This window comes from Pan troglodytes, chromosome 15 (assembly GCF_028858775.2).
Source record: "Pan troglodytes isolate AG18354 chromosome 15, NHGRI_mPanTro3-v2.0_pri, whole genome shotgun sequence".
Classification (NCBI taxonomy): Eukaryota; Metazoa; Chordata; class Mammalia; order Primates; family Hominidae; genus Pan; species Pan troglodytes.
The window spans coordinates 102,111,142-102,137,468 of record NC_072413.2 but is presented as its reverse complement, the minus strand read 5'-3'; the positions used below and the strand labels follow the sequence as shown (position 1 = coordinate 102,137,468).

General features: G+C 62.2%; 1 protein-coding gene and 1 non-coding gene across 5 annotated transcripts in view; both read right to left on the bottom strand.

The window, feature by feature from the left end:
* Positions 1 to 1,371: 1,371 nt before the first annotated feature.
* MIR203 (microRNA mir-203) lies at positions 1,372 to 1,480 on the bottom strand. The gene has a single exon (NR_035708.1). It is a non-coding gene; the product is annotated as a microRNA mir-203 (primary transcript).
* Positions 1,481 to 6,088: 4,608 nt separating this feature from the next.
* ASPG (asparaginase) overlaps positions 6,089 to 26,327 on the bottom strand; it is a 31,941-nt gene continuing 11,702 nt past the window's right edge. The window contains exons 5-16 of one of the 4 annotated variants that reach the window (XM_510194.9): positions 26,020 to 26,103; positions 19,888 to 20,014; positions 15,122 to 15,234; positions 14,311 to 14,493; positions 14,062 to 14,175; positions 13,347 to 13,469; positions 11,876 to 11,971; positions 11,425 to 11,588; positions 9,425 to 9,511; positions 7,162 to 7,261; positions 6,767 to 6,847; positions 6,089 to 6,274 (exon numbers count right to left, since the gene is read on the bottom strand). In XM_510194.9, the coding sequence (XP_510194.3) occupies positions 6,254 to 6,274; positions 6,767 to 6,847; positions 7,162 to 7,261; positions 9,425 to 9,511; positions 11,425 to 11,588; positions 11,876 to 11,971; positions 13,347 to 13,469; positions 14,062 to 14,175; positions 14,311 to 14,493; positions 15,122 to 15,234; positions 19,888 to 20,014; positions 26,020 to 26,103 (1,293 nt within the window). In that variant the 3' untranslated portion in view covers positions 6,089 to 6,253. The remainder of the gene's footprint in view (positions 6,275 to 6,766; positions 6,848 to 7,161; positions 7,262 to 9,424; positions 9,512 to 11,424; positions 11,589 to 11,875; positions 11,972 to 13,346; positions 13,470 to 14,061; positions 14,176 to 14,310; positions 14,494 to 15,121; positions 15,235 to 19,887; positions 20,015 to 26,019; positions 26,104 to 26,327) is intronic. The other 3 variants (XM_016926804.4, XM_016926806.4, XM_016926803.4) reach the window with 3 other exon arrangements.

Sequence of the window (26,327 nt, the reverse complement as noted above, 5' to 3'; positions counted from 1 at the left end):
CAGCCGCCATCCCCGACCTGAGCCTCAGCCCCTCTCACGGGGCTGCTGAGGGTTGAGGGCCCATGCAGAGGGCACGGGGGAACGTGCTTGTAAAATGAAATGGCTACAAGGGGCTGCGGTGGTCAGCAGGCAGCAGCTGGGGAAGACACTCCAACCCCTCCGATGCCACAGACCCACTGGGCGCTCCCACGGCCCCAAGCTCTGAAGCCAGAGCCTGAGAGGTGGCCACAGTGGCATTTGCTGAGCAACAGAGGAGGTGCTGGCCAGTGGTGGATGCTCTCCCAGGAACTCCACTCCCCCCACCTGGGTGGCCAGGGGACCTTGCTGTCCTGCTGCTGGCCCTCTTCTGGAACAGCCCTCCACAGTCACCTCCTGTCTCCTCACATCAACCCCCTATGTGTGCAGGTCGGGCTCAGAGAGGGCAGGTGACTGGCCCAAGGCCACCCTAGCAGGCCTCAAACCCAGGCCTGTCTGACCCATCTCCCAGGACTCCCCGCAGCTCTCTAAACACTGGGTGAGGAGGTGGGGACTGGAGGAGGACCCTCCACCCCAGAGGACACAGCAGGCCAGGCAGCACCAGGCAGAAGACCCCGGCCCCTGGCTGGAGGTGGGGACAGATTCGACCCTTTGCTGAGTCCCTCCCAGGGCCACCTGGGGCTTCACACGCAGATTGACGCCCACACCTCTCCTGTGGGCGCTAGCTACCACGAGGTTCCAAGGAGGCTCCGGCGAAGGCGCCTGTCATCATGGGCGCCGCTTCTCCTCTACCTGGGTGTAGTCTGCAAACTTCCTCCCCACCCCCAGTTCCTGTGCCTCGAGGTCCTTCATGAGTTTAGCGCGCACTCGTAGGAGCCTCGCAGCGCTCCCTAAGGCCTCAGTGAGTGGAGACGCTCCGGGGAGCCGGCAGCGGGAACCATCGGCCGCCCAGCAGGGTGCGGCTGCCGGCAGCCTGATGGGCAGCTCCCAGGAAGCCCAGGGCAAGGAGCGCTCCTCAACCCTACGGGCCCACCGCCAGTTCCTCGCTGGGAATTCCACGGAGTTTCGAGGTGCGGGCCCTCGGGGTGCAAGAGGGCGGCGGCGGCGTCTCCAGGCCGGCAGCGCGCCAGGAGCGTGGGCAACCCAGCGCGCCCCCACCCAGCGGTTCCCACAGCACAGCCCGGCCACGCCCGGCCACCTCCCAGCAGCACTTGGCTCTCCGGCCGAGGGTCTTCCCTGGCAGCAGGTGGAGCCAGCCAGGCCCTGGGGACTGCGGGGCGCGGCGCATGGGGCGGCCGACCTGGAGCGCGGAGCGGGTCCGTGGGCTCCCCTGGATTGGTCGCCGGCGCGCCCCTGACTGTGACTCTGACTCCAGGCCGCGCGTGGGACGCTCCGTCGCTGTCGCCGCGCCCGCCGAGTCTAGTGGTCCTAAACATTTCACAATTGCGCTACAGAACTGTTGAACTGTTAAGAACCACTGGACCCAGCGCGCGAGTCCCCAACACCGTCGGTTCGCCGAGCTGTGAAGAGAGGAGCCCCCGACGCCCTTGGGACCGCCCGCGTCGCCTGCGGATCCCGGGGACCGGCCCCTGCGCCCAGATCCCCGCTGGTCGTGCACCCCCTGCCCTGCTGCAGCCACCCGGCCCCGACGCCGTACCGGACGCCTTAGACGCCCTCGCCTGGCGCTGGGGGATCCCAGCCGCCAAGCCCAGCCCCGCCGCGTCCTCGCTGGCCCCGGCGTCCCCTCGTCCCGCGGGCCCCGCGTGGCAGGGCGGCTGAGCTCCGAGCGGCTGTGGCCAGCGCGGCGGCGCCTTTTATGCGGCGCAGCCGCCCTTCCCGGCGCCGGAATGTGCCCGCGCCGCGCTGGCCCGACCGGTTTTTCTGGGCGGGGCGGCTCCCGGGCCCATAGGTCCCGCGACTGATCCTCCACGGCCCGGGGACCTGCTCCGCGCGCCCGCGCGGGGGTGGCCCTGACTCAGCGGCCGCCCCGCCCCATCCGGCGCCCCAGCCTCCAGCGCCTGGCCTGGGCGCACCTGGCCTCTCGGGTTCTGGGTCCCCGCCGGGCCACGCCCGAACCGTCTTGTCTGGGCCGGGGGTGCTCGGGCGCACGGAGGGCCCGGGGCTCCACCTTGGCCGGGTCGAGGCCCAGGGTGGCCGGAACAGGTGAGGACCAGCGCCCGACAGGAGCCCAGGGCCGCGCTAGCTCTCCGGTGGGTGTGGGGGCTGGGCTGGACACACCCACCCCAGCCCCTCTCACTTCAAAGGGAACTTCGTGGGAGGGGGAAGGGGAGGGTAAAGAGAAAGTGAAACTGGAGGGAGGGCGGTTTCTGCTTCTCAGACCCTGAACCCCCACCCCGCAGCCCACAGGGGTAGCCCCGTACCTGCCTCCTCATTTCCCACGCGGGGGGAGGGACGCCCTACCCCCTCACGCAGCAAGGGCCTGAGCCTCTCTCCCCCCACTCACAGCCCAGCCCCGAACGTCCTGGCGCAGCTGGCCCTGCCGGTCCTACCCACTTAGTCACCTGGAGGTGTCCAGGCCTGACCAGTGGCGCCTCCCAGGGACTCTGCTTCAGCAGAACATGGCAGCTGAGGGGAGGGCTCAGGCTCTAGGAAATACCCTAGAGCCCCCTTCAGCACTTGCCCCAAGTCTGGAGCCATTAGTGTGTCTGTATGGGGTTGGGCAGCAGGGTGGTGACCATTCATTCCAGTGCAGGGCGGTGACACGCCATCCCACCACCCGCCCAGCCAGCCAGGAGCCAAGTGCTCAGGAGCCAAGGTGAGCCCCAGACCAGAACACAGCCACCAGATCTGAGGGAGCCCCTAGACATTTCCACATGGGCTGTGTGTGGCTCAACCACCGCAGCCACCCTGGAAAGGGAATCAGAAAGGTTTTGTTATTTTCATTTTGCAGTTGGGGAAACTGAGGCTCAGGGAGGGACAGTGACTTCTGGGGATTGCACAGCTCTTGGTGGTAGAGAAGGGATGACAGGCCTTGCCATCGCTGCATCTGTGGGTCTCAGTGCCTGGGTGTGGAGTCCGAGGGGCTGCGGCATGGGGGTGGGGATGGAAGTGGGCATAGGGGAGCTAGAGATCAAGAACAGGAGCTTGGGAGCTCCTCCCCCAACACAACTGCATGGGCAAGAAGAACCCACCTCTCTTCTTTTCTTTTTTTTTTTTTTTTTTTTTTTTTTTTGAGACCTAGTCTTGCTCTGTTGCCCAGGCTGGAGTGCAGTGGTGCGATCTTGGCTCGCTGCAACCTGCATCTTCCCAGTTCAAGCGATTCTCCCACCTCAGCCTCCCAAGTAGCTGGGACCACAGACACAAACCACCACACCTGGCTAATGTTTTTATTTATTTTTTAAGAGACAGAGTTTCGCCATGTTGGCTGTTCTCAAACTCCTAGGCTCAAGCTATCCACCCGCCTCGGCCTCCCAAAGTGCTGGGATTGCAGGTGTGAGCCACCAAGCCTGGCCACCTCTCCTTAATTCAAGGGAACTGACGAGAGAGGACGGGGAGAAGGTGACAAGTACAAGCACCTGCAGTTCCCACCAGCAGCAGGAAATATTGAGGTGTGACCAGAAGGGGAACTTCCTAGCATACACGAGAAATCTGGTTACCTCCAGCTGGGGAAGGGCGGTCCTGGAGGGCCCTCAACTGAGGAGTCTGATTTTAGGATAGAAAATGCTGGTGAAAAAGACAGTAGTCGTGATGGAGAGGAGATGTTCCCCAGAGCTAGCCCTGGGATCCAGGTGATTCGAGATGGGCTATAGGAACCAAGGCCTCCCCCAGCGTGAAATTACCAGGTGTGAGCGGCGCCACCCCACTGTGGGGAGGCGGGTCCCACGCGCAGTGGGCACCCGGCTATGCCTCATTCCTGAGTCTCCCACGGCCTCACACCACAGCAAGAGACAAGGCGGCCCTGATTCACAGCCCAGCTCTGCCCTGTGCCAACGCAGAGCCCTGGGCGCAGGACAGGGCCACTCTGTCCCTTAGCTTCCTCAGCCATGAAGTGGGATAGACGGGGACCCGGTGCCCTCCTACAGGCACAGTGGGGACGAAACACACCAACGCGGCGCAGGACACGAACGCTCCAAGCCTGTCTGTCCCGGCTGTTCCCACTGCACACCAGAGAGCCAGAGGCCTTGGGGCCAGGTCACTGCCCAGCTCAGAGCCCAGGGAGCCCCGAGCAGTGGCCCTGCACCTCCTGCCACTTCTGGGTGATTCTAGAGGAGTCCCCTTACCCAGGGCCCCTCTGGCCTTTCCCCAAGGGGCACAAAACGGCCCCCGAGGAAGCTCCCAGACTCAAGCCTATGACTCTTCACAGCCTCCTGAGACACTGGCCCAGTCCCGGGGCTCTCTGTGGTAGGGCCCTACATCCCACGAGGGTTTGGAGGGGACTGACAATGGAGGTCTGGCTGCCCAGCCTTGTGAGGAGCTCTCCCCATCTGCCCAGCCCCTGTGGCCCCCAAGCCGTCTCTGCCGAACTCCATCAGTGACCCAGTTGGAGAAAGGCCAGCTTGACAAATGCTCTCTGCGGGACAAGCAGGATGAGTGGGCGTTTCTACACTACAGGACACTCACCCCAGGCATCAGTGGGTGTGTCTACACTGGCAGGTTGGCACCTGCTCTGGGAGGGTGCTGCCATGTGGGCTAACGTGAGCCACCTGCAGCTTTCACAACCCGGAGCAGCACTGAGCGGGGTGGCGTGAGCAACAGGCTCTGCCCAGCCCCTCAGGAGCTGAGGGAAGCAGGTGGGCATTGCCGTGTGCAGGAGCAACCGGGGAAACCAGGTGGGCTCAGCCCAGGGATGCCGGAGGTAGTCCCATCCCTTCTCACCTGCACCAGGCATTTGTCCAGATGCCCCACCGCTTCTCCCAAGGCCCTCCAAGGGTCCCGGCCATCCGGGGACAGCAGGGGCTCCTGGCTCTGGGGCCCGGTGCCACCCTCCCTCCACCTGCAGCCCCTCGTGAGCCTCACCAGGGTGAGGAGCAAAGGCTTCCCCGGCCCTGCCACGCTCGCATGGTGTCACCTTGTTGTGCAAAGCCCAGGCACACCTGTGTCGGGGTGAGGACAACAAGGATGCCAGCGGCAGTACCAGCCAGGCTTGGGAACCAGGCTGAGGAGCCTGGGGTATGCCCAGGTGCCAAGGGCCAGCTCTGGGGTCGTGCTTTTGCCCTCCTGGGCCTCCAGTCCAGAGGCCAGCCAAACAGAGGGACAGACAGGAACCATCACCTGGGCAGGTAGAGAGGCCTGGAGGGAGGCAGCCCCCATGCTCCTCACACCCAGCAAGAAGGGGTCAGGGGCCGGAGGCAGCAGCAGGGAGTCCCTGGCCATCCCAGGCCAGTGCATGCACACATGATGGGGGCCAGGGGTCCATACCCCCGATTTCAGCCCCAGCTGAAAGAAGGCACGAGGCTGCCCTTGGCCTTGGAGCACCACCCCCACCGGGCAGCAGCAGGGCCCGCCCCACCCGCCCACCTGCCCAGGCTGTGCAACCAGGCAAGCACAGCTCACCCCTTCCCTTACAGGGTGTCCTGGCTCACGGTGGAGGCTGCAGCAGGAGCTTCAGGCAGAGCAGGGGCTGGAATGGTCCCGAGGGGCTCACCACCAGAGTGTGAAGCCCCCTTGACACTCACAGGCTTCCGCAGCCCTATGGAGCCCTGGTGTGGCCCTGGCCTGAGAGGGGGGCCGGGTGCAGCGATACTGGGGTGACAGAAAACCAGACAGCAACTGGGACAGGGCTGTGAGGACTAAAGAGTTAAGCAGGGGCAGCATGCTCGTCCAGGGGTTGGAGGGCTGCCTGGGGGAGGGGACTTCAAGCTCCAGAATGAAGGCGCAGGAGGTAAGGAGATGGGCAGAGGGTGTCTGGAGGAGGGACCAGCCTGGGCAAAGGCAGGGTGGCAGGAAGGGGGAGGGGCAGCTGGGAAAGGACCGCTTGGCCGAGTCACCTCCATGCACCCCGCCCCGCCCAGCTCACACTCACAGCTGCCTCCGGAAGGATGGGCCAAGTGCCCCACCCAGAGACCCCACAGAGCCTGGGCCTGACTCCCCACACACATCCACAGTCCCGGACCCAGACAGAGCCTCTCAGAGCCAGGCTGTACAGACCTGGTGAGGGGATGTCAGAGACTTTATTGCCGTCCTGCCCAACAAAGGCCTTCAGGCTTTACATGAGAGCAGGCTGGGAAGCAGCCCCAGCAGTGGGGTCATGCCTGAGACCCCTCCAGCAGGTCATGGGAGGAAGGAATGGCTTATACTGCAGCAGGACGCCTTCAGGTTAGACACCAGGCAGCACTTCCTGAAAACATGAGGGCTCCTGAGAAGGACACCCAGGTAGAGTGCGAAGGCAGGGGAGAGAGACAAGCCCAGGCACCCCGTGTGTGCGGCACAGCCCAAGAGCCTGAGCAAACCCAGCTTGAGACTATGGGAGGGCCACACAACCGAGTGGGAATGGGGGTGTCAGCTGGGAACTGGCCTGGGAGACAAGCGGAAGCACCCAGCCTAGGGGCGGGTAAGGGGATGCTGAGCCCTGGCTGGGCCCTCAGTGCTCAAGTCTGGTCAGTTCCTTCAGGAAGCCCTCCCTGACTTCTCCTTTCTCCTTCTCCTCACCTCTAAACTGTGTTCCACCCTGGACATCCCCAGGAGGGGCTCTGCAGACCCTAAACTGGCTGGGACCCATCTCAGCCTCCTCCGGTTCTGTCCCCCTTGGTTACGCCCCCCCGAGCCAGGATCCAGCCCTGCACTAGAAGCTCACTGGGGGGTGTCAGCCCCACCTGGGATGGGGACTTACAGGGCATGGGGCCTGGGCACCAACCGCACCCTCCAGGCTCTGTAGAAAGGCCACCACTGCCAGGTTCCCGGCTGCCTCTGCCTATGGGGAAGCAGTGGGGAGGGGCTGCCTTGGGGCCACTGACTAGCAGCCTGGCCCAAGGATCCCCATCCCCAGCATGCCCTCCCCTGTCCCCAGCCCACACAGGGCCCCAGCAGCTCCTCCACTCTTGTCACCCCCACCGCTCAGAGCCCCGGGAAGGGGACCCAGTCTGTGCGGGTCCTGCATGGGGAGGGCCGGGCATTTGGGGGAGGGGCAGAGCGGGGAGGGGCAGAGCAGTGAGCTGGTGAATTGTCCAGGTGTCCTTCCTGGAGGTGGCAGCCTTTGGAGAGGGTGCAGGGGGTGGGGGCACTCACGACATGCAGGGCGCTGTGCCCGTCATAGCCCGGCTGCCCCAGGTCAGCCCCTGCCTGCCACCACACCTGCAGGCCTTCGAGGTCGGCCCTGTATGCCAGCCTGGGGGTGGGGGCAGAGGAGGAGTTGTTGGGGCCTGCTGGGCACCTGTCCATCTGCCCACCTGCCTGTCCCCCAGGTGGCCTGGACGCTGTTACAAAGCCAGCCCCAAACAGCTGACCCAGCAGCGACCTGGTCCTGGGGCAGGAGTCACTGGGGGCCATTGGGCAGCCTGGAGCCTGGTTTCACCCAGTGGGTGGGACTGCGACTCAAATCAAGGGTGCACATGCGCAAACATACATGAACACACATGCACACACAGCAGCATACACAGCAGCATACATGCACACACACAGGAGCACACAAGCACACACCTACACATGCACACACACACACGAGCATATGTGCACAGACACGAGCACATGCGCCTTTGCACACACATATGCACGCCCACCTGCCGAGCAGCCCACGCCAGTTTCGTGTTTCACAACACACCGCTCTTCCCGGGGCGGGGTCCGCAAAGGTGAAAGGAAAGTTTGAGGCAGCCCAGTGGTTCAGAGAGGGGGACACAGGAGGCAACCCAGGATAACGGTTGGCCCTGGACCCCGGCAGACTGCATGGGGGGGTCCTGGCTGGGACAGGGGTCTGGGCCCACCTGCCCTGGAGTGGGGAGCACCTGCCAGGCCCTCGCCAGCTCCTCCTCACCCTGCCACCCTCCTGGGAAGAGCTCACTCCCCACCTGCGGAGGCCAGGAGCAGGCCAGGTGGGGACCCGGCAGGGAAGGCTCCACCCACCCATGGTGTGCAGGGGCTGGGGGAAGTAGCCTGGTGAGGAAGGGGCTGCCCCCTCCTCTGGAGGGCCGTTAGGGACTCTGCGCCTACCCAGGAAACAGCAGCAGCCCTGCAGTGGCACTGGGTAATCTCTGCAGCGAATCTGCTGGATGGCCTCACTGGCCCCTCCTGGACCTGCTCCAAGAGGCCAAGCCCCCCACACACACCGGCCCCTAGGAAGGCCTAGCCGAGGGGCTCAAGTCCAGCCAGCAGCTCAGGCTGGCCAGGCCACTTCCAAGCAGAGTCCTGGACCAGGGTTCTGGTCCCAGCTCCCACAGGACCTGACTACTGCCTCAGTTTCCCCATCTGTCAATGGAGCCAGCAAGGCCTGTCTGGAGTGCAAATCTTGACCAAGTCACCCCAGAAGTCCCTTCAAAAGCAAGACCAGCGGTTGTGGGCCGGTCCCAGAGGAGAAGCCAGAGCTGCTAGTCCTCCTCCTGCTGGGCAGGCGCCTGCACCCACCCCCTCCCAGCCAGTGAGCCAAGCCCCCGCCATCACCCACTCCCCAAGCCTGGGACTCTGGACTTACAGGCGCACAGACCCCGCCACTCACAGCACCCCCACCCCAGCCACCACCTGCACCCGGCCCAGGTCTCCTGCCTCCGACTCTCCCTTTTGGGTCCCTCGGAGTCGTCCTGGCCTCGGGCAGCCCAGGCTGGGCACAGGAGGCAGCGCCAAGTCACCAGGCACAAGGCATGGGGTGGGGGGCAGTGATTCTGGCTGTGGCGGACAGAGTAGGATCCCTGCCTCCCTGGCCCACCTCCACCCACAACCGACACCCTCGCCGAAGGCCTCCCTGCAACAACATGATGTCAGAAGGCCTGAGCCTGCCTCGGTGGTCACTCGGCAGCATGAGATCGGAAGGCACACTGGCCACTGGTGCCATGCGGCCAGCAGGTGGAGGCGGGGCCTAGGTCAGTTTATCCCAGGACAGGAACCACGCTGGGGAGAACAGAGCTCACGAGACCTGTCACCTGCCAGGGGCTTCAGCTCCTCTGTGCCCCACCTGCCCTAACCTCCCCAAATGCAGCCCCAGCCACCCCCCAGCCCACACCCCAGCCCCTCTCACACCCAACAACCAATTCCCATACCCCTCCTCAAGCCCACCACACACACACACATGCACCCACACACATGCATACACACATGTGCACGCAGAGACACCCTTGCTGGACTGTTCGCTCAGCTGAGAACAACTCCTTCCCCTGCCCCATGACATGGTCCAGGGTAGACACCTCTTCCCATCAGCCAGGTTGGTGCACACTGAGGTCAGCGGGCCTCGCCTCTGAAAGCCCCCACACCCTGACTCACTTGTCCCTCCCAGCAGGTCTGGCTTCGCTTCCCCAAGCTGTGTCCCCCACATCCCTGGAAGAGCAGGTGCTCTAGCTGCACTCACCTGCACAGCTCCGTCCCTGCTTCCTCCAGCTCCTGGGTGGACAGGGAGGCCCCGGCTTCCCGCAGCAACCCAGTGACACCCGGATGCCTGTGTGAGAATGACCATGCTGACCTTCTGCCCTGGCCAGCCCAGCCCTGCTGCACCTCACTCAGGAGCCAGCAGAGCTCATGTCCTGTGCACAGGGACAGGGACCGGCCGGCCCAAGACCCCACAGCCCTAGCCTCAGACAAGGGCCCATCCCCCCGTCCTCTGCCTAGGCCCATGTGACATCATCCCGGGATCCCACCGCCTCCATTTGTCCAGTACTCCTTCTTAGGGCAGCTGAGGTCTGCAAGGGGTGGGGTCAACTCTGTGGCAGCCCCGCACCCAGCACCCAGGGGGGAGGGCATTGGTCGGTGCTGGCAGACTAGCTCTTCCCAGGGCTGTCTCCCCGACCCATTCCAAGGGGACAGCCCATTCCAGAGGACAGCCCATTCCAGAGGACAGCCTTACATGAGCTGCCCGGCCCCACTGCACACCCAAACGCTGATCACACCCCGTGGTGACCTCCTCAGCCAGGCGCAGGGGACACTGAATCAATCCGGCCGACTGCCCTTGAGGAGGAGTGGGGGCAGGGCACCCGGACAGTGGAGTCTGTGGGGGTGGGGTCAGGGCTCTAGCAAGGAGGAGCAGAGGCACAAAGGCCCGAGGCCAGAGGCCACACAGCCCATTGCACGGGGTGACCTAACGACTGTGCCATAATTGCTGGCCGTGCCCCCACCCCTGCAAAGCACCACAGATCCCCCCCGTCACCCCATTTAGGGAGCCTGGGAATAGGTATGAGGCAGTGGCCTCCCCACACCCCACTCAGGCACAGCAGGGCCAGGCAGGCGGCCTCAGGGAGCCTGGCAGCGGAGCGAGGCTGGGAGACCGGTTGGGGGCGTGCTGTGAGCCTCGTCCTGTGAGTCAGGAGGAGACGAGGGGGCGGGACTCTGTGAGCTCATCTCCGCGCCACCCACCCACACCCAAGGACGCCCAGTCTAGAAGCTCCAGTCCGGATCACCCCAGCCCTGCTTGGGGGGACCCTCACAGCCCCGCCCCCTCCTGTCCACCACCCTGTTCTCTCCTATTCTTTTGAGCACCCTGTCAATGCTCACAGGAGGCTGGAAAGAACCTTCTACCCCAGTCACCCACTTCACAAAGGGCGCCACACCCCACCCCAGGGCTCACCGCTTCACCGCTGGGGAGGGGAACCCACAGCTGAACACGTCAGGGTCACATGACCCCAGGCTCAGACACCCCGGCCTTCTCTCCATGGGACTCCTGAGCACTCCCTCCCCGAAAAGAACCCAGGGTCCTGCAGGCCAAGTCCTCCCACCCGCAGGGAGGAATCCCCAGGGGCCCTGGGATCTCTGAGCAGCCCATGGGTCCGGGCAGCGGCACCGGCAGACAGGTCGTTGGCCTTCCCAGGCTGGGGCTGCTGGGGCAATAAAGAGTAGGAAGGGGAGACGGGACGCAGATCCCACCAGTGCTGGCCCCGCCCCCCACGCAGGGGCACAGGCACACACTCCGTCTCTGCTGCTGCTCTGGACTTTGGGAAGAGACACCAGCCAGGGCTTGCTGGGTGGGGCAGGGGACCCCCACACGCACAGGCTGGGCCTGTCCTCCAGGGCCCGAGTTGCCTGTCACAGCCCCAGATCTGGTGCCACGTAGCCTGCTTTTTATTGACCGCGTCTGGCTGCTGGGCCAGGACCTTCTGCCCCACCTCCACCCCAGCCCCCCATACCCACAGGTGCACACAGATGCACCGTGTCCTCCCAGCTTTGTCCATAACATTTTTGTTTTCTAGGAACTCTGGGCCGGGGTCTTACTGGGCCCCGGGCTGCGGGGGCAGCCTTTAGGAAGCAGGTGTCCTCCTCCTCTCCCAGCCCAGCCCCGGGAGGCTGTTTGAGTGCAGGAGCCCACAGCCTCTCTGGGCCCACCTGTCCAAGGCAGCTCTGTGCAGCCCCTAGCCCCATTACCTGCCCCGCACGGCCAGCAGCAGCGGGCTGAAGCCATCCGTGTCCCGGGTGTTCACGTCCACACCTCTCTGCAGCAGCATGGTGACTGCCTCTGTGTGGCCTCCCCGGGCGGCCGCGTGCAGTGGGGTTTGGCCGTTAAAGTCCACCAGGCCCAGGTCACTGCCCTGGAGTGACACAAGGACATGCGACCCCTGAGGGAGACCCAGGCGGGGCCAGGTAGGCCATGGGGAGGGTGGGGTCCCTCTGAGGGTAGGGCCCAGCACAGCCCCTGCGCCCACCCTCAAAGCCTCAGTGAGGCCTGACAAGCTGGCAGGACAGTCCTGCTGCCCAGTCTGGCTGACAAGGGCTTAGTGTGGTCAGTGGGTGGATGAAAGGCCGTCCTGCCTACAGGGTTCAGAGCCCCGGGGCCAGGCGTGGCTGGGGCTGGGCCCCCAGGGTGGGGGAGGCTCACCAGCTCCATAAGCGCCTGCAGCGCCTCCAGGTCACCAGCGTGGGCGGCAGCACAGGCCAGGCTGGGCACCAGGGCATTCCGCAGGGCATCTGCCTCCTAGGTGGGGAAGGCGGCACCCTGGGACCCACGCCTCCCTTTGGCATCTGGTGGAACTGGCAGTCCCCGGTGCTGTATGACCCCTGCCAGCCCCCACACAAGGGCCCGCAGATCCCAGGGCGTGGGTGAGAAGGAACCTGAGCTGCCACGTCGGAAGGCCTGGGGTTGAGCCTCACCACCCCGCCCCACCCAGGCCCACCTAGGACCCCTTCCCCTGGAGCTAAGGCCAGGCCACGAGACCACTATCCAGCCCTGTCCCCAACAGGTGTGTGGCCAGTGCCTGCTACCCACCCTCCCAGACTCCCCCGTCTGCTCCCACCGCCGTCGGGCCGGAATGGTCACCCGCATAAGGAGAGCGTGGGAAGCAGAGCCAGACCCCTCCCCTGGAAGGAAGGCCCTGTTCCCACGGCTGCACCTTCCCAGAAGAGCCACCTGCCCCCAGCACCGGGCACCAGGAGCTCCCCAAGACGCCAAAAGGCCGCGGTCCTGGCAGAGGCCCCACAGGGGCCACCACACCCAGCGGTCCTGGCAGAGGCCCCACAGGTGCCACCACACCCAGCGGGTACAACGTGGCCTGGTGACAAGGCTGCTGCCTCTGGCCTGCCTCCCTACAGCATTCAGGCCCTATGCAGCCACCCTAATAACAGGCCATGCACGCCGGTCCTTTCCATCTGCCCATCACCTGCCCCAGCAAGTGGCAGTTGCAGCACATGGCTCACAAGACAGGTCCATCCCTGTAGGGGGAAACTGAGGCACTGAGGCCGGGGCAGGACCCCACACAGTGGGGAGCAAGGCTGTCTGGCCTGCCAGGCCCCATGTCAGGCCTGGATGTTTGGCCCAGCAGCCAAGGGGGCATGTTGCGGGGTCCAGGGAGGCCCCATCCCCCTGCAGACCCCAGGCCTCGAAAGCCCCCCTTCCTAGGTCTGGGCACCTCAGTTGTGCAGGGGACGTGCTCAAAGGCTGGCCCTCACCTCCGGGTTCCTCACCTGGAACCCCTGGTGCTCAGAGCCTGGGAGAGCCCAGAGCAAGCACCGCCCCCACTCACCCGCCCTTCTTCTGGACAGGCAGCTCCCGAGGCAGCCCCGCACTAAGGCAGCGCCGCCAGTCAGACGGCAGCGGCCTGCCGAGCCCCGGCCCCAGCCTCCCTGCTGTGTGCCCACCGCCTGGCCCTTCCTGCCTCCTGCCTTATAGACCCTGCAAACCTTCCTTGCTGCAGACCCCAAACCCTTCTCCTGGGCCCCAGAACCCGGGTGTGCCTAACTGTTTGGGCTCAAGTGATGGCCACAGGGGCTCGTGCCTGCCTGGTGCATCCCAGGGTGACCAAGAGGGTGCACAGCCCCCAGCTGCCACTCAGGCCTGTGTCCCACGCCATTACCTGGCTGCCACTCAGACTGAGGAGCCAGGAGACCCCACGGCCCAGCGTGTTGCCCTGCAGTGAGGGCCGGCGCTCTTCCACCGAGGGTGGCGTCATCTCCCCCCGAAGGTCCTTGGTCAGCAGCTGGTGGAGAGAACAGAGGCGAAGTGGCTCTGCCAGGGCTGGATGGGCAGCCCAGGACAGCCTGGAGGGTCGGGCTACCCGGGCACAGTCAGGGGTTGCCCTTGGCCTGAGCCTCGGCCGTGTGTGCTTCATCCCTCGGGCCAGAGCGGGCTGGGTCCCCTCGCAAGGCCAGCCCCACTCCCTGGCCCTACCAGCTCAGGGTCTCCAGGGGCCCCAAAAGCCTCTGTCCAGCCCCAGAGGCTGGCAACCCAAGGGTCTGGGGCCAGCTGTGTCTGAACCCCACCCTCCAGGAAGAGTGGAGAGCAGGAGAGGATTTCCTGGCGACAGTTAGGGGAGCCTCAGGTCTCCATGCAGGCTGAGAAGGCACAAGGACAGGCGGAGCCTGAGCTGGGGGTCCAGTGAGGGCTGTGGAGAGCCTGGGCCCAGAGCTGCCCTTCCCCACTATAGGGAGCCACATCCCTCCCCTTCCCAAACAGGACACACCCTGGACCAGCCCCCAGGCTCTTCCAGCATCGCCCCAGACATGCCTCTGGGAGCCAACTGACATGCTTGTGCACACCGAGGGTTGCCCACAGCCCGAGAGCGCCCGCACCTCCTTCCTGTCATCCAGGCTCAGCCCTGGCTGGCCCAGCACATACGATAGCTTGGCCAGGGCGGCCTCCGATGTCATGTCGAAGCCTGAGATGACGCCGGCTCCCGCCATGGCCTGTGAGGAGGGGGCGTGTGGGCAGGAAGGGCGACTCACCACGGCCCCCAGCCCGTGAGGGGTGGGTCAGAGCCCACCTCTGCAAGGCCCTCAGGCTGTCCCCTTCCCCGCTAGGCCCTGATCTCCCGGCACTACCATGCCAGCTGCATAGTCTGTGGTCACAGCCCCCTGGAGGCAGTGGGTACAGTTGACGATGACCAGGCCGCGCTCGGCGGCCACCCGCAGCTCCTGCAGCAGGTCGGGCTTGGTGGGTCCGTTCCCTGAACCGAAGGTCTCCATGACCACGCCCTTCAGGGGAGGCTGCAAGAAGGCCCGAACCTGTGGGGCGGCGGGGTGGGGGCTGGATGGTGAGGGTCTCTGCCCTCAGCACCACTGAGACTTGCCCCATGCCCTCCCAAGGAGAGGGACCCCAAGCCAGGGGCAGCTGGTGCCTGCTCTGCTCCCGGGACAGTGGGGCTCCTGGCAGGCGTGCATGGCTGCTGGCACCTGGAGGGGGCTGCTCCCCCCACATTCTCCCAAAGGGTCGCCCCGTCTGTAGGGACGAAGGCTTTGTGTGGCAGAACGCCGTGGAAACACTTCAGAGAGGTGGGAGAGGAGCCAAGAAGGCCATCAGAGGCCCCAGAGCAAACCCCCATGTCCAGCACAGCAGGGGCGGCTCCCAGCCAGCTGGAATCTGCGGGAGGACACTGCCTCTAGAAAAGCATGGAGGACCCCGTTCTGGCTGCGAGCCGCACCCCAACCCTGCCCACTCCCCGAGAGGCTGGAAAGCACCACGACCGAGGACAGGGGACAGGGCCTGGGGCTGGTGGGGCCACACTGCAGACATCTCAGGTCCACGCGGGGTCTGCACTGGCTGGTGAGGGCCCCAGGGAGCCTGAGGGCCGTGGGAGCTGCAGAGGGCTGGGGCTCGGGGCTGCAGGGGCAGGATGGCCGGGGCGGTCCCTACCAGGGCGGCAGGGATCCCAGGGTAGAGGCGCAGCAGGCCCACGTCCTGCTCCATGCTGCTGTGCACCACCAGCCCAGCCTTCCCATCCACCTTCCGTACCAGCTCCCTGTTGACTGAGGACAGGGAAGGGCCTGTGTGGTGCCTTCAGGCCTCCTGCCAGCCGAGACCCCAGCCCAGTGCCTGGCCCTCTGCACAGGCCGCCTCCTCCCTTGTTTTCAGAGCCCTGAGCCTTCGAGGCTCAGCCCCCTCGCCCTGCCTCCTCTCCCGCAGGCAAATCCTCCCAGGCTTCCACGCAGTCCGGCCTGTGCCAGGCTCCGCAGCGTGCACGGGGCTGTGGGAGGAAGCACTCGTTGGCCAGCGAGAGACCGATGGCCGAGCAATGGGCAACACAGTCTCAAGGGTGAAGCCCAAGGAAACTCCGCTGGCCAGGCGAGGGGGCAGGAGGGTCCTGCAGAGATGGAGGCCAGGCTGTGTCTTGCAGGCCGCATGGGGGCGTCAGGCGAGCGCAGAGGCGAGGAGGGCAGGCATGCCCAGCTGGGGAGCCACCAGCAGTCACTGCGCTGGGTCGCAGGCGTGGGGCAGCATCGTCGAACCAGCCAGCCTCCTCTGCCCCTTGCCAGGCACCCACTGTGCCCACTGCCCACCAGGTCAGTGGTTGAATGAGCCAACAAATGGACTTTCGGACCCCTCACCTCTGGGGAGAGAAGGCCTCCATCCAGTTCACCCCAAAATCCTAATGTGTGCCCATCACCCCCTCCCCACACCCAGGGTGGGTGATGGTGGAGGTGCAGGCCCCAGGTGAAGTGGGGAGGGATGGCTATTTGGGGTCAGTGCCCCTTGAACCCGTCCATGCAGAGGGGCTCCCCAGAGGACATGCCTGTCCTCGAGCTGAAGGCCGCCACTCTGGCAGCAATTGAGCCCCCAGGGTTCTGCCGACTTTCCCGCTCCATGTGGGTGGGGGTGGGAGGCTGATGCCGCAGGCCTGGCCCCCAAACCCTCAGAGGCCAGCGCCAAGGCTGAGGTCCATTCCCTCTGCCCCTCTCCACACTCATGGCAGCCTCCAGCAGAGCAGGGCTGGACACTGGGGACTCCCACCACACTGTGAGGTGTCAGAGCTGCCCAGAGCAGTAAACACCCTGGAGGCTGGAGAGCCCAGCCCAGGAAACTGAGGCCCAGGGGTGGGGAAGGGCCTGGGCACCTGGAGAGCCCGGCACGGTGCTGGGACAGGAACCTGGGCAGGAGGACCCCCGCACAGGGCTCTTCCTCCTGCCCACAGGGAGATGTCACCCACATGTCTCCGGCCGCTTCCGCCAGAGCAGCTTGCATGCGATAAAAAGGACTTTCCTGGCATGGTGGAGCTGAAGGGGGGAGATGTGGGGTGCTGGGGATGAGAGAGGGGGGAGTGGAGCCCCCAGCAGTGAGTCTTCCACCCCCACCAGAGCCCACAGCATCAGTCAGCCCCACATGATGGCAGCGTGAGATGCCCTTTAACCGAGGGCGTGTGTCTCAGCCGGACAAGCAGATAAGGCGTCAGCACAGGGAAGGAGGGGGCACCGCTGCCACCGGCAAAGAGTTATGGCTGAGAGGGGGCTACACAGAGACAAAGAGGGCCCACACCCACCCCGCACTGACCTCCCGCCTCCTGAGAGTCTGTGGACGCCACCCTTGGGATCCCAGTCCTTCCTGCCCAGGCCTGCTAGAGGCCAGGGGAATCGTGACCCCACACCCGGAGGCAGAGAGGAGCGCTGGTGGCTCCATGGCCAGGCAAGGCCTGCAGGCTCAGCCCCTTACCCCCAAGAGGGGCTATGGTCCTGTTTTACAGATACGGGAGCTCAGCACAGGAGCCGAAGGGTGTAGTCTGTGGCCTCAAAGCTGGATGCGGCACAGCTGGGGTGGCTGGGACACGTCTGGGAGGGAGGTGGCTTCTCCCAGTGCACAGAGGAGGGCTCTGGGGCTCTGCGTTGGGGTGACCCAGCGTAAGGACCCATGGCTGGTGAGTGACAGGCCTGGCCTGACCCCACAGCCATATCCCCTTCTCTACCCTCCTCTGCTCCAAGGGCCCCAGCAGAGTGGGCCGGGGCCAGGGTTCAGCACAGAAGGGTAAGGGTGCAGGATTTGCCTGGGGGTGACAGTGTGGTCTCCTGAGACACATGGAAAGGACAGGGCCAGCAGGGCCTCCTCCAGCCTCCCACGCACCCCCCCAACCCTTGGCGCCGAGCCGACTGTGGACAGGAGCACCAAGCCCGCCCATGACTCCCGGACCAGCCCAGCCCCTCACTTCCCAGACAGTAGGTAAAAAGCCCAGGACAAGCCCTCGACAGGGTGCTGGCAGCTGGCTTCCGGGCCCAGGCTGGCATTGCTACCCCTAGCTGGCTCAGAGAGGCTGAGGGTGCACACTGCCAACCTGTGCCCCTCCCCAGGGGCCCCAGCAGCCACGCCCTGGGCAAGGCCTGAGGTTTCTCAACACCAGGTGCCAGAACCGGCCCGGCAGCCTGGCATCAGGTTCCCACACCCACATGCACGTGGGAAACACTCAGGGGTGGGGGGCTGGGGCCAGGGCAGCCTCCCACCCAGACCAGCCTTAGTGCTGCGCCCAGGAGCTGCCCCGCGGCCCTGGGCCTGAGGCCGGTGTGTCTTGAGCCTCGTGGCCTGCCCGGGCTTAGCACCCGGTGCTGGCGGAGTCCCTGGAATCCAGGGCACGGTCCTCTGTGCACTGTCGGGGCGGGGTCCACCCACCAGCAGAAGCTGCACTCCTGAGCCCCAGATAAGGTGTGAATCAGGCCCCATGGGGGAGCCCGGCCTGCAGGGCACCACCCACATCTCTTGCTGCTCCTTCTCCCTGGGCTGGAGGGGCCGAGTGCCAGCATCCAGCATGGGCAAGCAAGCCAGTACCCTACCAGCACCAGCTCACAAGCCACCTCCTCCAAGAAGCCTTGAGGGCTGCTCTGGCCCTCGGTGAGCAAGTGGACCCCTGACCAAGCCCCTGAGACCCGGTGTGCTGCACACACAGTAGACACACTGTTGTGTTCTGGGCCTCACACTCCCTAGAAGGTGCTCAAGGGAGCAGCAGGAAAAAGGGACAGGGTGTGAGCCCAGGACAGGAGGGAACAGCAGGAAGAAGGGACGGGGTGTGAGCCCAGGACAGGAGGGAACAGCAGGAAGAAGGGACGGGGTGTGAGCCCAGGACAGGAGATAGCGTGCAGGCTTCAGTCGGTGCCTCCCTGTGGGAGCCTGCCTCTCTCTGCCTCTGTTTCTCACCTGTAGAACCAGGCAGTTTCCTCTGTCCTGTCCTGCTGAGGGGCCCTGGGGCAACAAGCAAGTCAGCCACCGAGCCCGGACTCTCACATGCAGGCTTTGTCTTGAGATCCAAAGACGCCGCCTCCACCCGCTTCTGCAGACGGCCCCACAGCCAGACATGCCCAGAGCCCCTCCTGTCCCCTGACTTCTGGTGGATGCTCCAGGAAGGCCCCTGCCCTGCCAGACCCTTCCCAGGGCCCCCTCATGCCAGGCCCTGGAGCTCCCCAGGGTCCTTGCCTGTGTCTGGAGATTCTTCCAGGAAGCTGTGCCCCAGCAGCCCATAGCCCAACCCTTTCTCCAGGAGGGTCTGCTCCTCCTTAAAATGGGGGAGTGGGGAGCCTCTGCCACACCGGGAGATTCCCTAGGAAGGGCCTCCCCAGGCGTCCAGTGACCTTGTGGGCTTGACCCACCAGCCCGCCATGGCCCAGGCCTGGACAGAAGCCCAGTGTGGGTGAGGGGGCGCCTCCACCCCACCCCCGCAGACAGGAACAGCTGCTTTGGTCCTGGGCAGGCAGCCCCACCCAGCCCCGGGTGAGGTGTCAAATGCCCCCAAAGGAAGGCCAGTGCTGCCAAGCCCTGGAGCCTCCGCCAGGCTGGACCCCACCTCAGTCAGTCAGGATGAGACACAGGGCAGGTTTGGGGCTGCCTCGAAACAGCAGGAGGCCAGGGCAGGCCGGATGCATCTCGCAGGAGGGAGGGGATGCTCCCGCTGCCTCAGGGAGGGGTGCTGGGGTGGGGTCAGGAGGACTGGCCATGCCAGCCGTGGACCTGGAGCAGGCAGGGGCCGGGTAGAGTCCAGGAAGCAGGGGCTCCCTCAGCAGGAGCACACCCCAGACGGAGAGACGGTAGGCCAGGGAGTGACTTCCGGGCAGGCCACTGGAGTGGCCCTGCGTCTCAGGTGAGGCCTGGCAGGGCACCGGTCTCTGAGAACAAGCTCCAAGGCTGCTCCTACAGCCAGGGCCAGGGGGCGGGCTTGGCCCCCCCCCAGAGGGAAGCCTCAGGACACAGGATCGCTCGAGTCAGCCCCACAAGGATGGCTGGGCTGCCCGCCGGAACCAGAGGACAGAAAGACTCCCTGAAACTCCTGGGGACGAGGCTACGGCACACAGAGGTGTGGCAGAGCCAGGTGGTCACTGGGGACCTCCTAGGCCTGGGGCGAGTGGTTGGGCAGGACACATGAGGGCCAGATGCCCCAAACCTCTCTTCCAGGCCTCCCGCCTCTGAGCCTGCAGGGACCTGAGGAGGCCCCCACCTCTGTGGCCATGCAGCAGCCCTGTCCACGCAGCCCTGGCTTCTCCACAGCCCAGGGTAGCTTCTCCACAGCCCAGGGCAGAACCAAGCCAGGGCAAGTCAGAACCAAGCATGGTGCTCTCAAACTCTGCCGAGTCCCAGCCACGAGCTCCCTGCAGCAGCCCCTCGCCCAGCACCAGCACTGGGCAGGCACCTGGCCCTCCTCTTGTGGGGCTTACTTGTGATGTCAGCACCCACTGTGGCCAGAGGCAGCAGGTTCGGGGAGCAGAAAGCTGCGAACCTCCGAGCGTCCACCTTGGTTGTCCGGTTGCCCCGAAACAGCTGATTCTGGAAGAAAAGGCAGACCTGCGGGAAGGGAGCGACAGAGTTCAGAGCAGCGGCCACCCTGTCCACGACCCCTCTGCCCTCCAGCTTCCTCCCTGCCATCAATGGGGTGCCCAGACCCAGGGGGAGGTGGGACTGTAACCCCACCCACCGCAGGCAGAGACCCTCCTGGGAGCAGGTACTGCCCCTCTCGGGCCCTTTCCTGCCCTGCCACCTACCCCCGGGCTAACCAGAGCCTGCAGGGGCCTGGGAAGCCCAGGGCCTGGGGCGTGTAAGTGGCTGGGTGGCAGGAGGGTACCGTAATTCCTTCCCTTCGCACCTGCCCACTGCCCCCACCACTGCTTCTTACAGAGCCCTGGGAACTCATCCCAAAGGTGCAGCAAGCACAGCTGATGCTGGAGGCCCCTGCCCATGGTGAATGGGAGTCCCTTAGGCCCCTGCTCAGGAGCCCGTGTGGGGGCTCTAGTCCAGCTGCTCAAGAGCCTTGGGTAAAGCCACTGCCCTAGGGTGGGGGAGATCTTTGGACACTCCTTCCTGGGACGCCACAGGAAACAGGGAAAGACATGGAGGAGGGAAACTGACACCCTTCAGAGCCCTGCTGGCTGCAACCTGTTTTTATAGAAACTTCCATACCTATCTCTAATGTAAAACCTCCATACGTACCTCTAACGTAAAACCTCCAAACGCATCTCTAACGCAGAACCTCCATACGCATCTCTTAATGTACAACCTACACACACATCTCTAACGCAGAACCTCTACACGCATCTCTAACGCAGAACCTCCACATGCACCTCTAACGCAGAACCTCCACACGCATCTCTAACGCAGAACCTCCACACGCATCTCTAACGCAGAACCTCCATACGCATCTCTAACGCAGAACCTCCACACGCATCTCTTAATGTAAAACCTCCACACGTATCTCTAACGCAGAACCTCCACACGCATCTCTAACGCAGAACCTCCACACGCATCTCTAACGCAGAACCTCCACACGCATCTCTAACGCAGAACCTCCATACGCATCTCTAACGCAGAACCTCCACACGCATCTCTAACATAAAACCTCCACACGCATCTCTAACGCAGAACCTCCACACGCATCTCTAACGCAGAACCTCCACACGCATCTCTAACGCACAATCTCCACCCGCATCTCTAACGCAGAACCTCCACACGCATCTCTTAATGTAAAACCTCCACACGCATCTCTAACGCAGAACCTCCATACGCATCTCTTAATGTACAACCTCCACACACATCTCTAACGCAGAACCTCCACACGCACCTCTAACGCAGAACCTCCACACGCATCTCTAACGCACAACCTCCACACGCATCTCTAACGCAGAACCTCCATACGCATCTCTAACGTAGAACCTCCACACGCATCTCTTAATGTAAAACCTCCACACGCATCTCTAACGCAGAACCTCCACACGCATCTCTAACGCAGAACCTCCACACGCATCTCTAACGCAGAACCTCCACACGCATCTCTAACGTAAAACCTCCGTACGCATCTCTAACGCGGAACCTCCACACGCATCTCTAACGCGGAACCTCCACACGCATCTCTAACATAAAACCTCCACACGCATCTCTAACGCAGAACCTCCACACGCATCTCTAACGCAGAACCTCCACACGCATCTCTAACGCAGAACCTCCACACGCATCTCTAACACAGAACCTCCATACGCATCTCTTAATGTAAAACCTCCACACGCATCTCTAACGCAGAACCTCCACACGCATCTCTAACGCACAATCTCCACACGCATCTCTAACGCAGAACCTCCACACGCATCTCTTAATGTAAAACCTCCACACGCATCTCTAACGCAGAACCTCCACACGCATCTCTAACGCAGAACCTCCACACGCATCTCTAACGCAGAACCTCCACACGCATCTCTAACGCAGAACCTCCATACGCATCTCTAACGCAGAACCTCCACACGCATCTCTAACATAAAACCTCCACACGCATCTCTAACGCAGAACCTCCACACGCATCTCTAACGCAGAACCTCCACACGCACCTCTAACGCAGAACCTCCACACGCATCTCTAACGCACAACCTCCACACGCATCTCTAATGCAGAACCTCCATACGCATCTCTAACGTAAAACCTCCACACGCATCTCTTAACGTAAAACCTCCACACGCATCTCTAACGCAGAACCTCCACACGCATCTCTAACGCAGAACCTCCACACGCATCTCTAACGTAAAACCTCCGTACGCATCTCTAACGCGGAACCTCCACACGCATCTCTAACACGGAACCTCCACACGCATCTCTAACATAAAACCTCCACACGCATCTCTAACGCAGAACCTCCACACGCATCTCTAACGCAGAACCTCCACACGCATCTCTAACGCAGAACCTCCACACGCATCTCTAACACAGAACCTCCATACGCATCTCTTAATGTAAAACCTCTACACGCATCTCTAACGCACAACCTCCACACGCATCTCTAACGTAAAACCTCCACACGCATCTCTAACGCAGAACCTCCACACGCATCTCTAACGCAGAACCTCCATACGCATCTCTAACGCAGAACCTCCACACGCATCTCTTAATGTAAAACCTCCACACGCATCTCTAACGCAGAACCTCCACACGCATCTCTAACGCAGAACCTCCACACGCATCTCTAACGCACAATCTCCACACGCATCTCTAACGCAGAACCTCCACACGCATCTCTTAATGTAAAACCTCCACACGCATCTCTAACGCAGAACCTCCATACGCATCTCTTAATGTACAACCTCCACACACATCTCTAACGCAGAACCTCCACACGCATCTCTAACGCAGAACCTCCACACGCATCTCTAACGCACAACCTCCACACGCATCTCTAACGCAGAACCTCCATACGCATCTCTAACGTAAAACCTCCACACGCATCTCTAACGCAGAACCTCCACACGCATCTCTAACGCAGAACCTCCATACGCATCTCTAACGCAGAACCTCCACACGCATCTCTTAATGTAAAACCTCCACACGCATCTCTTAATGTAAAACCTCCACACGCATCTCTAACGCAGAACCTCCACACGCATCTCTAACGCAGAACCTCCACACGCATCTCTTAATGTAAAACCTCCACACGCATCTCTAACGCAGAACCTCCATACGCATCTCTTAATGTAGAACCTCCACACACATCTCTAACGCAGAACCTCCACACGCATCTCTAACGCAGAACCTCCACACGCACCTCTAACACAGAACCTCCACACGCATCTCTAACGCACAACCTCCACACGCATCTCTAACGCAGAACCTCCACACGCATCTCTAACGTAAAACCTCCACACGCATCTCTTAATGTAAAACCTCCACACGCATCTCTAACGCAGAACCTCCACACGCATCTCTAACGCAGAACCTCCACACGCATCTCTAACGCAGAACCTCCACACGCATCTCTAACGTAAAACCTCCGTACGCATCTCTAACGCGGAACCTCCACACGCATCTCTAACGCGGAACCTCCACACGCATCTCTAACGCGGAACCTCCACACGCATCTCTAACATAAAACCTCCACACGCATCTCTAACGCAGAACCTCCACACGCATCTCTAACGCAGAACCTCCACACGCATCTCTAACACAGAACCTCCATACGCATCTCTTAATGTAAAACCTCTACACGCATCTCTAACGCACAACCTCCACACGCATCTCTAACGTAAAACCTCCACACGCATCTCTAACGCAGAACCTCCACACGCATCTCTAACGTAAAACCTCCACACGCATCTCTAACGCAGAACCTCCGTAGGCATCTCTAACGCAGAACCTCCACACGCATCTCTAACGCAGAACCTCCACACGCATCTCTAACGCACAATCTCCACACGCATCTCTAACGCAGAACCTCCATACGCATCTCTAACGTAAAACCTCCACACGCATCTCTTAATGTACAACCTCCACACACATCTCTAACGCAGAACCTCCACACGCATCTCTAACGCGGAACCTCCACACGCATCTCTAACGCGGAACCTCCACACGCATCTCTAACGTAAAACCTCCACACGCATCTCTTAATGTAAAACCTCCACACGCATCTCTAACGCGGAACCTCCACACGCATCTCTAACGCAGAACCTCCACACGCATCTCTAACGCGGAACCTCCACATGCACCTCTAACGCGGAACCTCCACACGCATCTCTAACGTAAAACCTCCACACGCATCTCTTAATGTAAAACCTCCACACGCATCTCTAACGCGGAACCTCCACACGCATCTCTAACGCAGAACCTCCACACGCATCTCTTAATGTAAAACCTCCACACGCATCTCTAACGCGGAACCTCCACACGCATCTCTAACGCGGAACCTCCACACGCATCTCTAACGCGGAACCTCCACACGCATCTCTAACGTAAAACCTCCACACGCATCTCTTAATGTAAAACCTCCACACGCATCTCTAACGCGGAACCTCCACACGCATCTCTAACGCGGAACCTCCACACGCATCTCTAACGCGGAACCTCCACACGCATCTCTAACGCGGAACCTCCACACGCATCTCTAACGCGGAACCTCCACACGCATCTCTAACGCGGAACCTCCACACGCATCTCTAACGCGGAACCTCCACACGCATCTCTAACGCGGAACCTCCACACGCATCTCTTAATGTAAAACCTCCACACGCATCTCTAACGCGGAACCTCCACACGCATCTCTAACGCGGAACCTCCACACGCATCTCTAACGTAAAACCTCCACACGCATCTCTTAATGTAAAACCTCCACACGCATCTCTAACGCGGAACCTCCACACGCATCTCTAACGCAGAACCTCCACACGCATCTCTAACGCGGAACCTCCACATGCACCTCTAACGCGGAACCTCCACACGCATCTCTAACGTAAAACCTCCACACGCATCTCTTAATGTAAAACCTCCACACGCATCTCTAACGCGGAACCTCCACACGCATCTCTAACGCGGAACCTCCACATGCACCTCTAACGCGGAACCTCCACACGCATCTCTAACGTAAAACCTCCACACGCATCTCTTAATGTAAAACCTCCACACGCATCTCTAACGCGGAACCTCCACACGCATCTCTAACGCAGAACCTCCACACGCATCTCTAACGCGGAACCTCCACATGCACCTCTAACGCGGAACCTCCACACGCATCTCTAACGTAAAACCTCCACACGCATCTCTTAATGTAAAACCTCCACACGCATCTCTAACGCAGAACCTCCACATGCATCTCTAACGCAGAACCTCCATACGCATCTCTAACGCAGAACCTCCACACGCATCTCTAACGTAAAACCTCCACACGCATCTCTAACGTAAAACCTCCACACGCATCTCTAACGCAGAACCTCCACATGCATCTCTAACGCAGAACCTCCATACGCATCTCTAACGTAGAACCTCCGCACGCATCTCTAACGCGGAACCTCCACACGCATCTCTAACGTAAAACCTCCACACGCATCTCTAACGCAGAACCTCCACACGCACCTCTAACATAAAACCTCCACACGCATCTCTAACGTAAAACCTCCACACGCATCTCTAACGCAGAACCTCCACACGCATCTCTAACGCAGAACCTCCACACGCATCTCTAACGCAGAACCTCCATACGCATCTCTTAATGTAAAACCTCCACACGCATCTCTAACACAGAACCTCCACACGCATCTCTAACGCAGAACCTCCACACGCATCTCTAACGCAGAACCTCCACACGCATCTCTAACGCAGAACCTCCACACGCATCTCTAACGCAGAACTTCCATACGTATCTCTAACGTAGAACTTCCATACGTACCTCTAATGTAAATATCCACAACATAAGATCTAGAAGACAGTGCACCCAGCTATTGGCAGTGGCGTCTGGGGAGGGGCTGGGGGGAGTCTGTTTCCTGGCTGCTCTCTGGGCTCCTGCCCCCACCCCACCTGCCCCGCCTCCACATGCGCCAGGCAGGTACCTCTGGGATCACATACTGGCCGGCCATGAGCAGTGCCCCCAGCAGGTTCTCACGGCCGTCGCTCCACAGGGCATGGATGGGCACCTGGGGGAGAGGCCACGGAGTAGCTGAGGCCTGGGAAGCCCAGAAGCCTGGGATGTCTGGCTCATCTCTCCAGGTTAAACCCCCAGGCCCAGCCCAGGAGCCCCAGGCGGGGTGTGGGAAAGAGGACAGGCAGGCTTGGACTGCAGCAGGCAGCCTGGAGATGGGTGCCTTGGGGGAACGGGGCACTCAGAGGAGCTGGGCAGTAAGCCCGTCTCCAAGGCCAC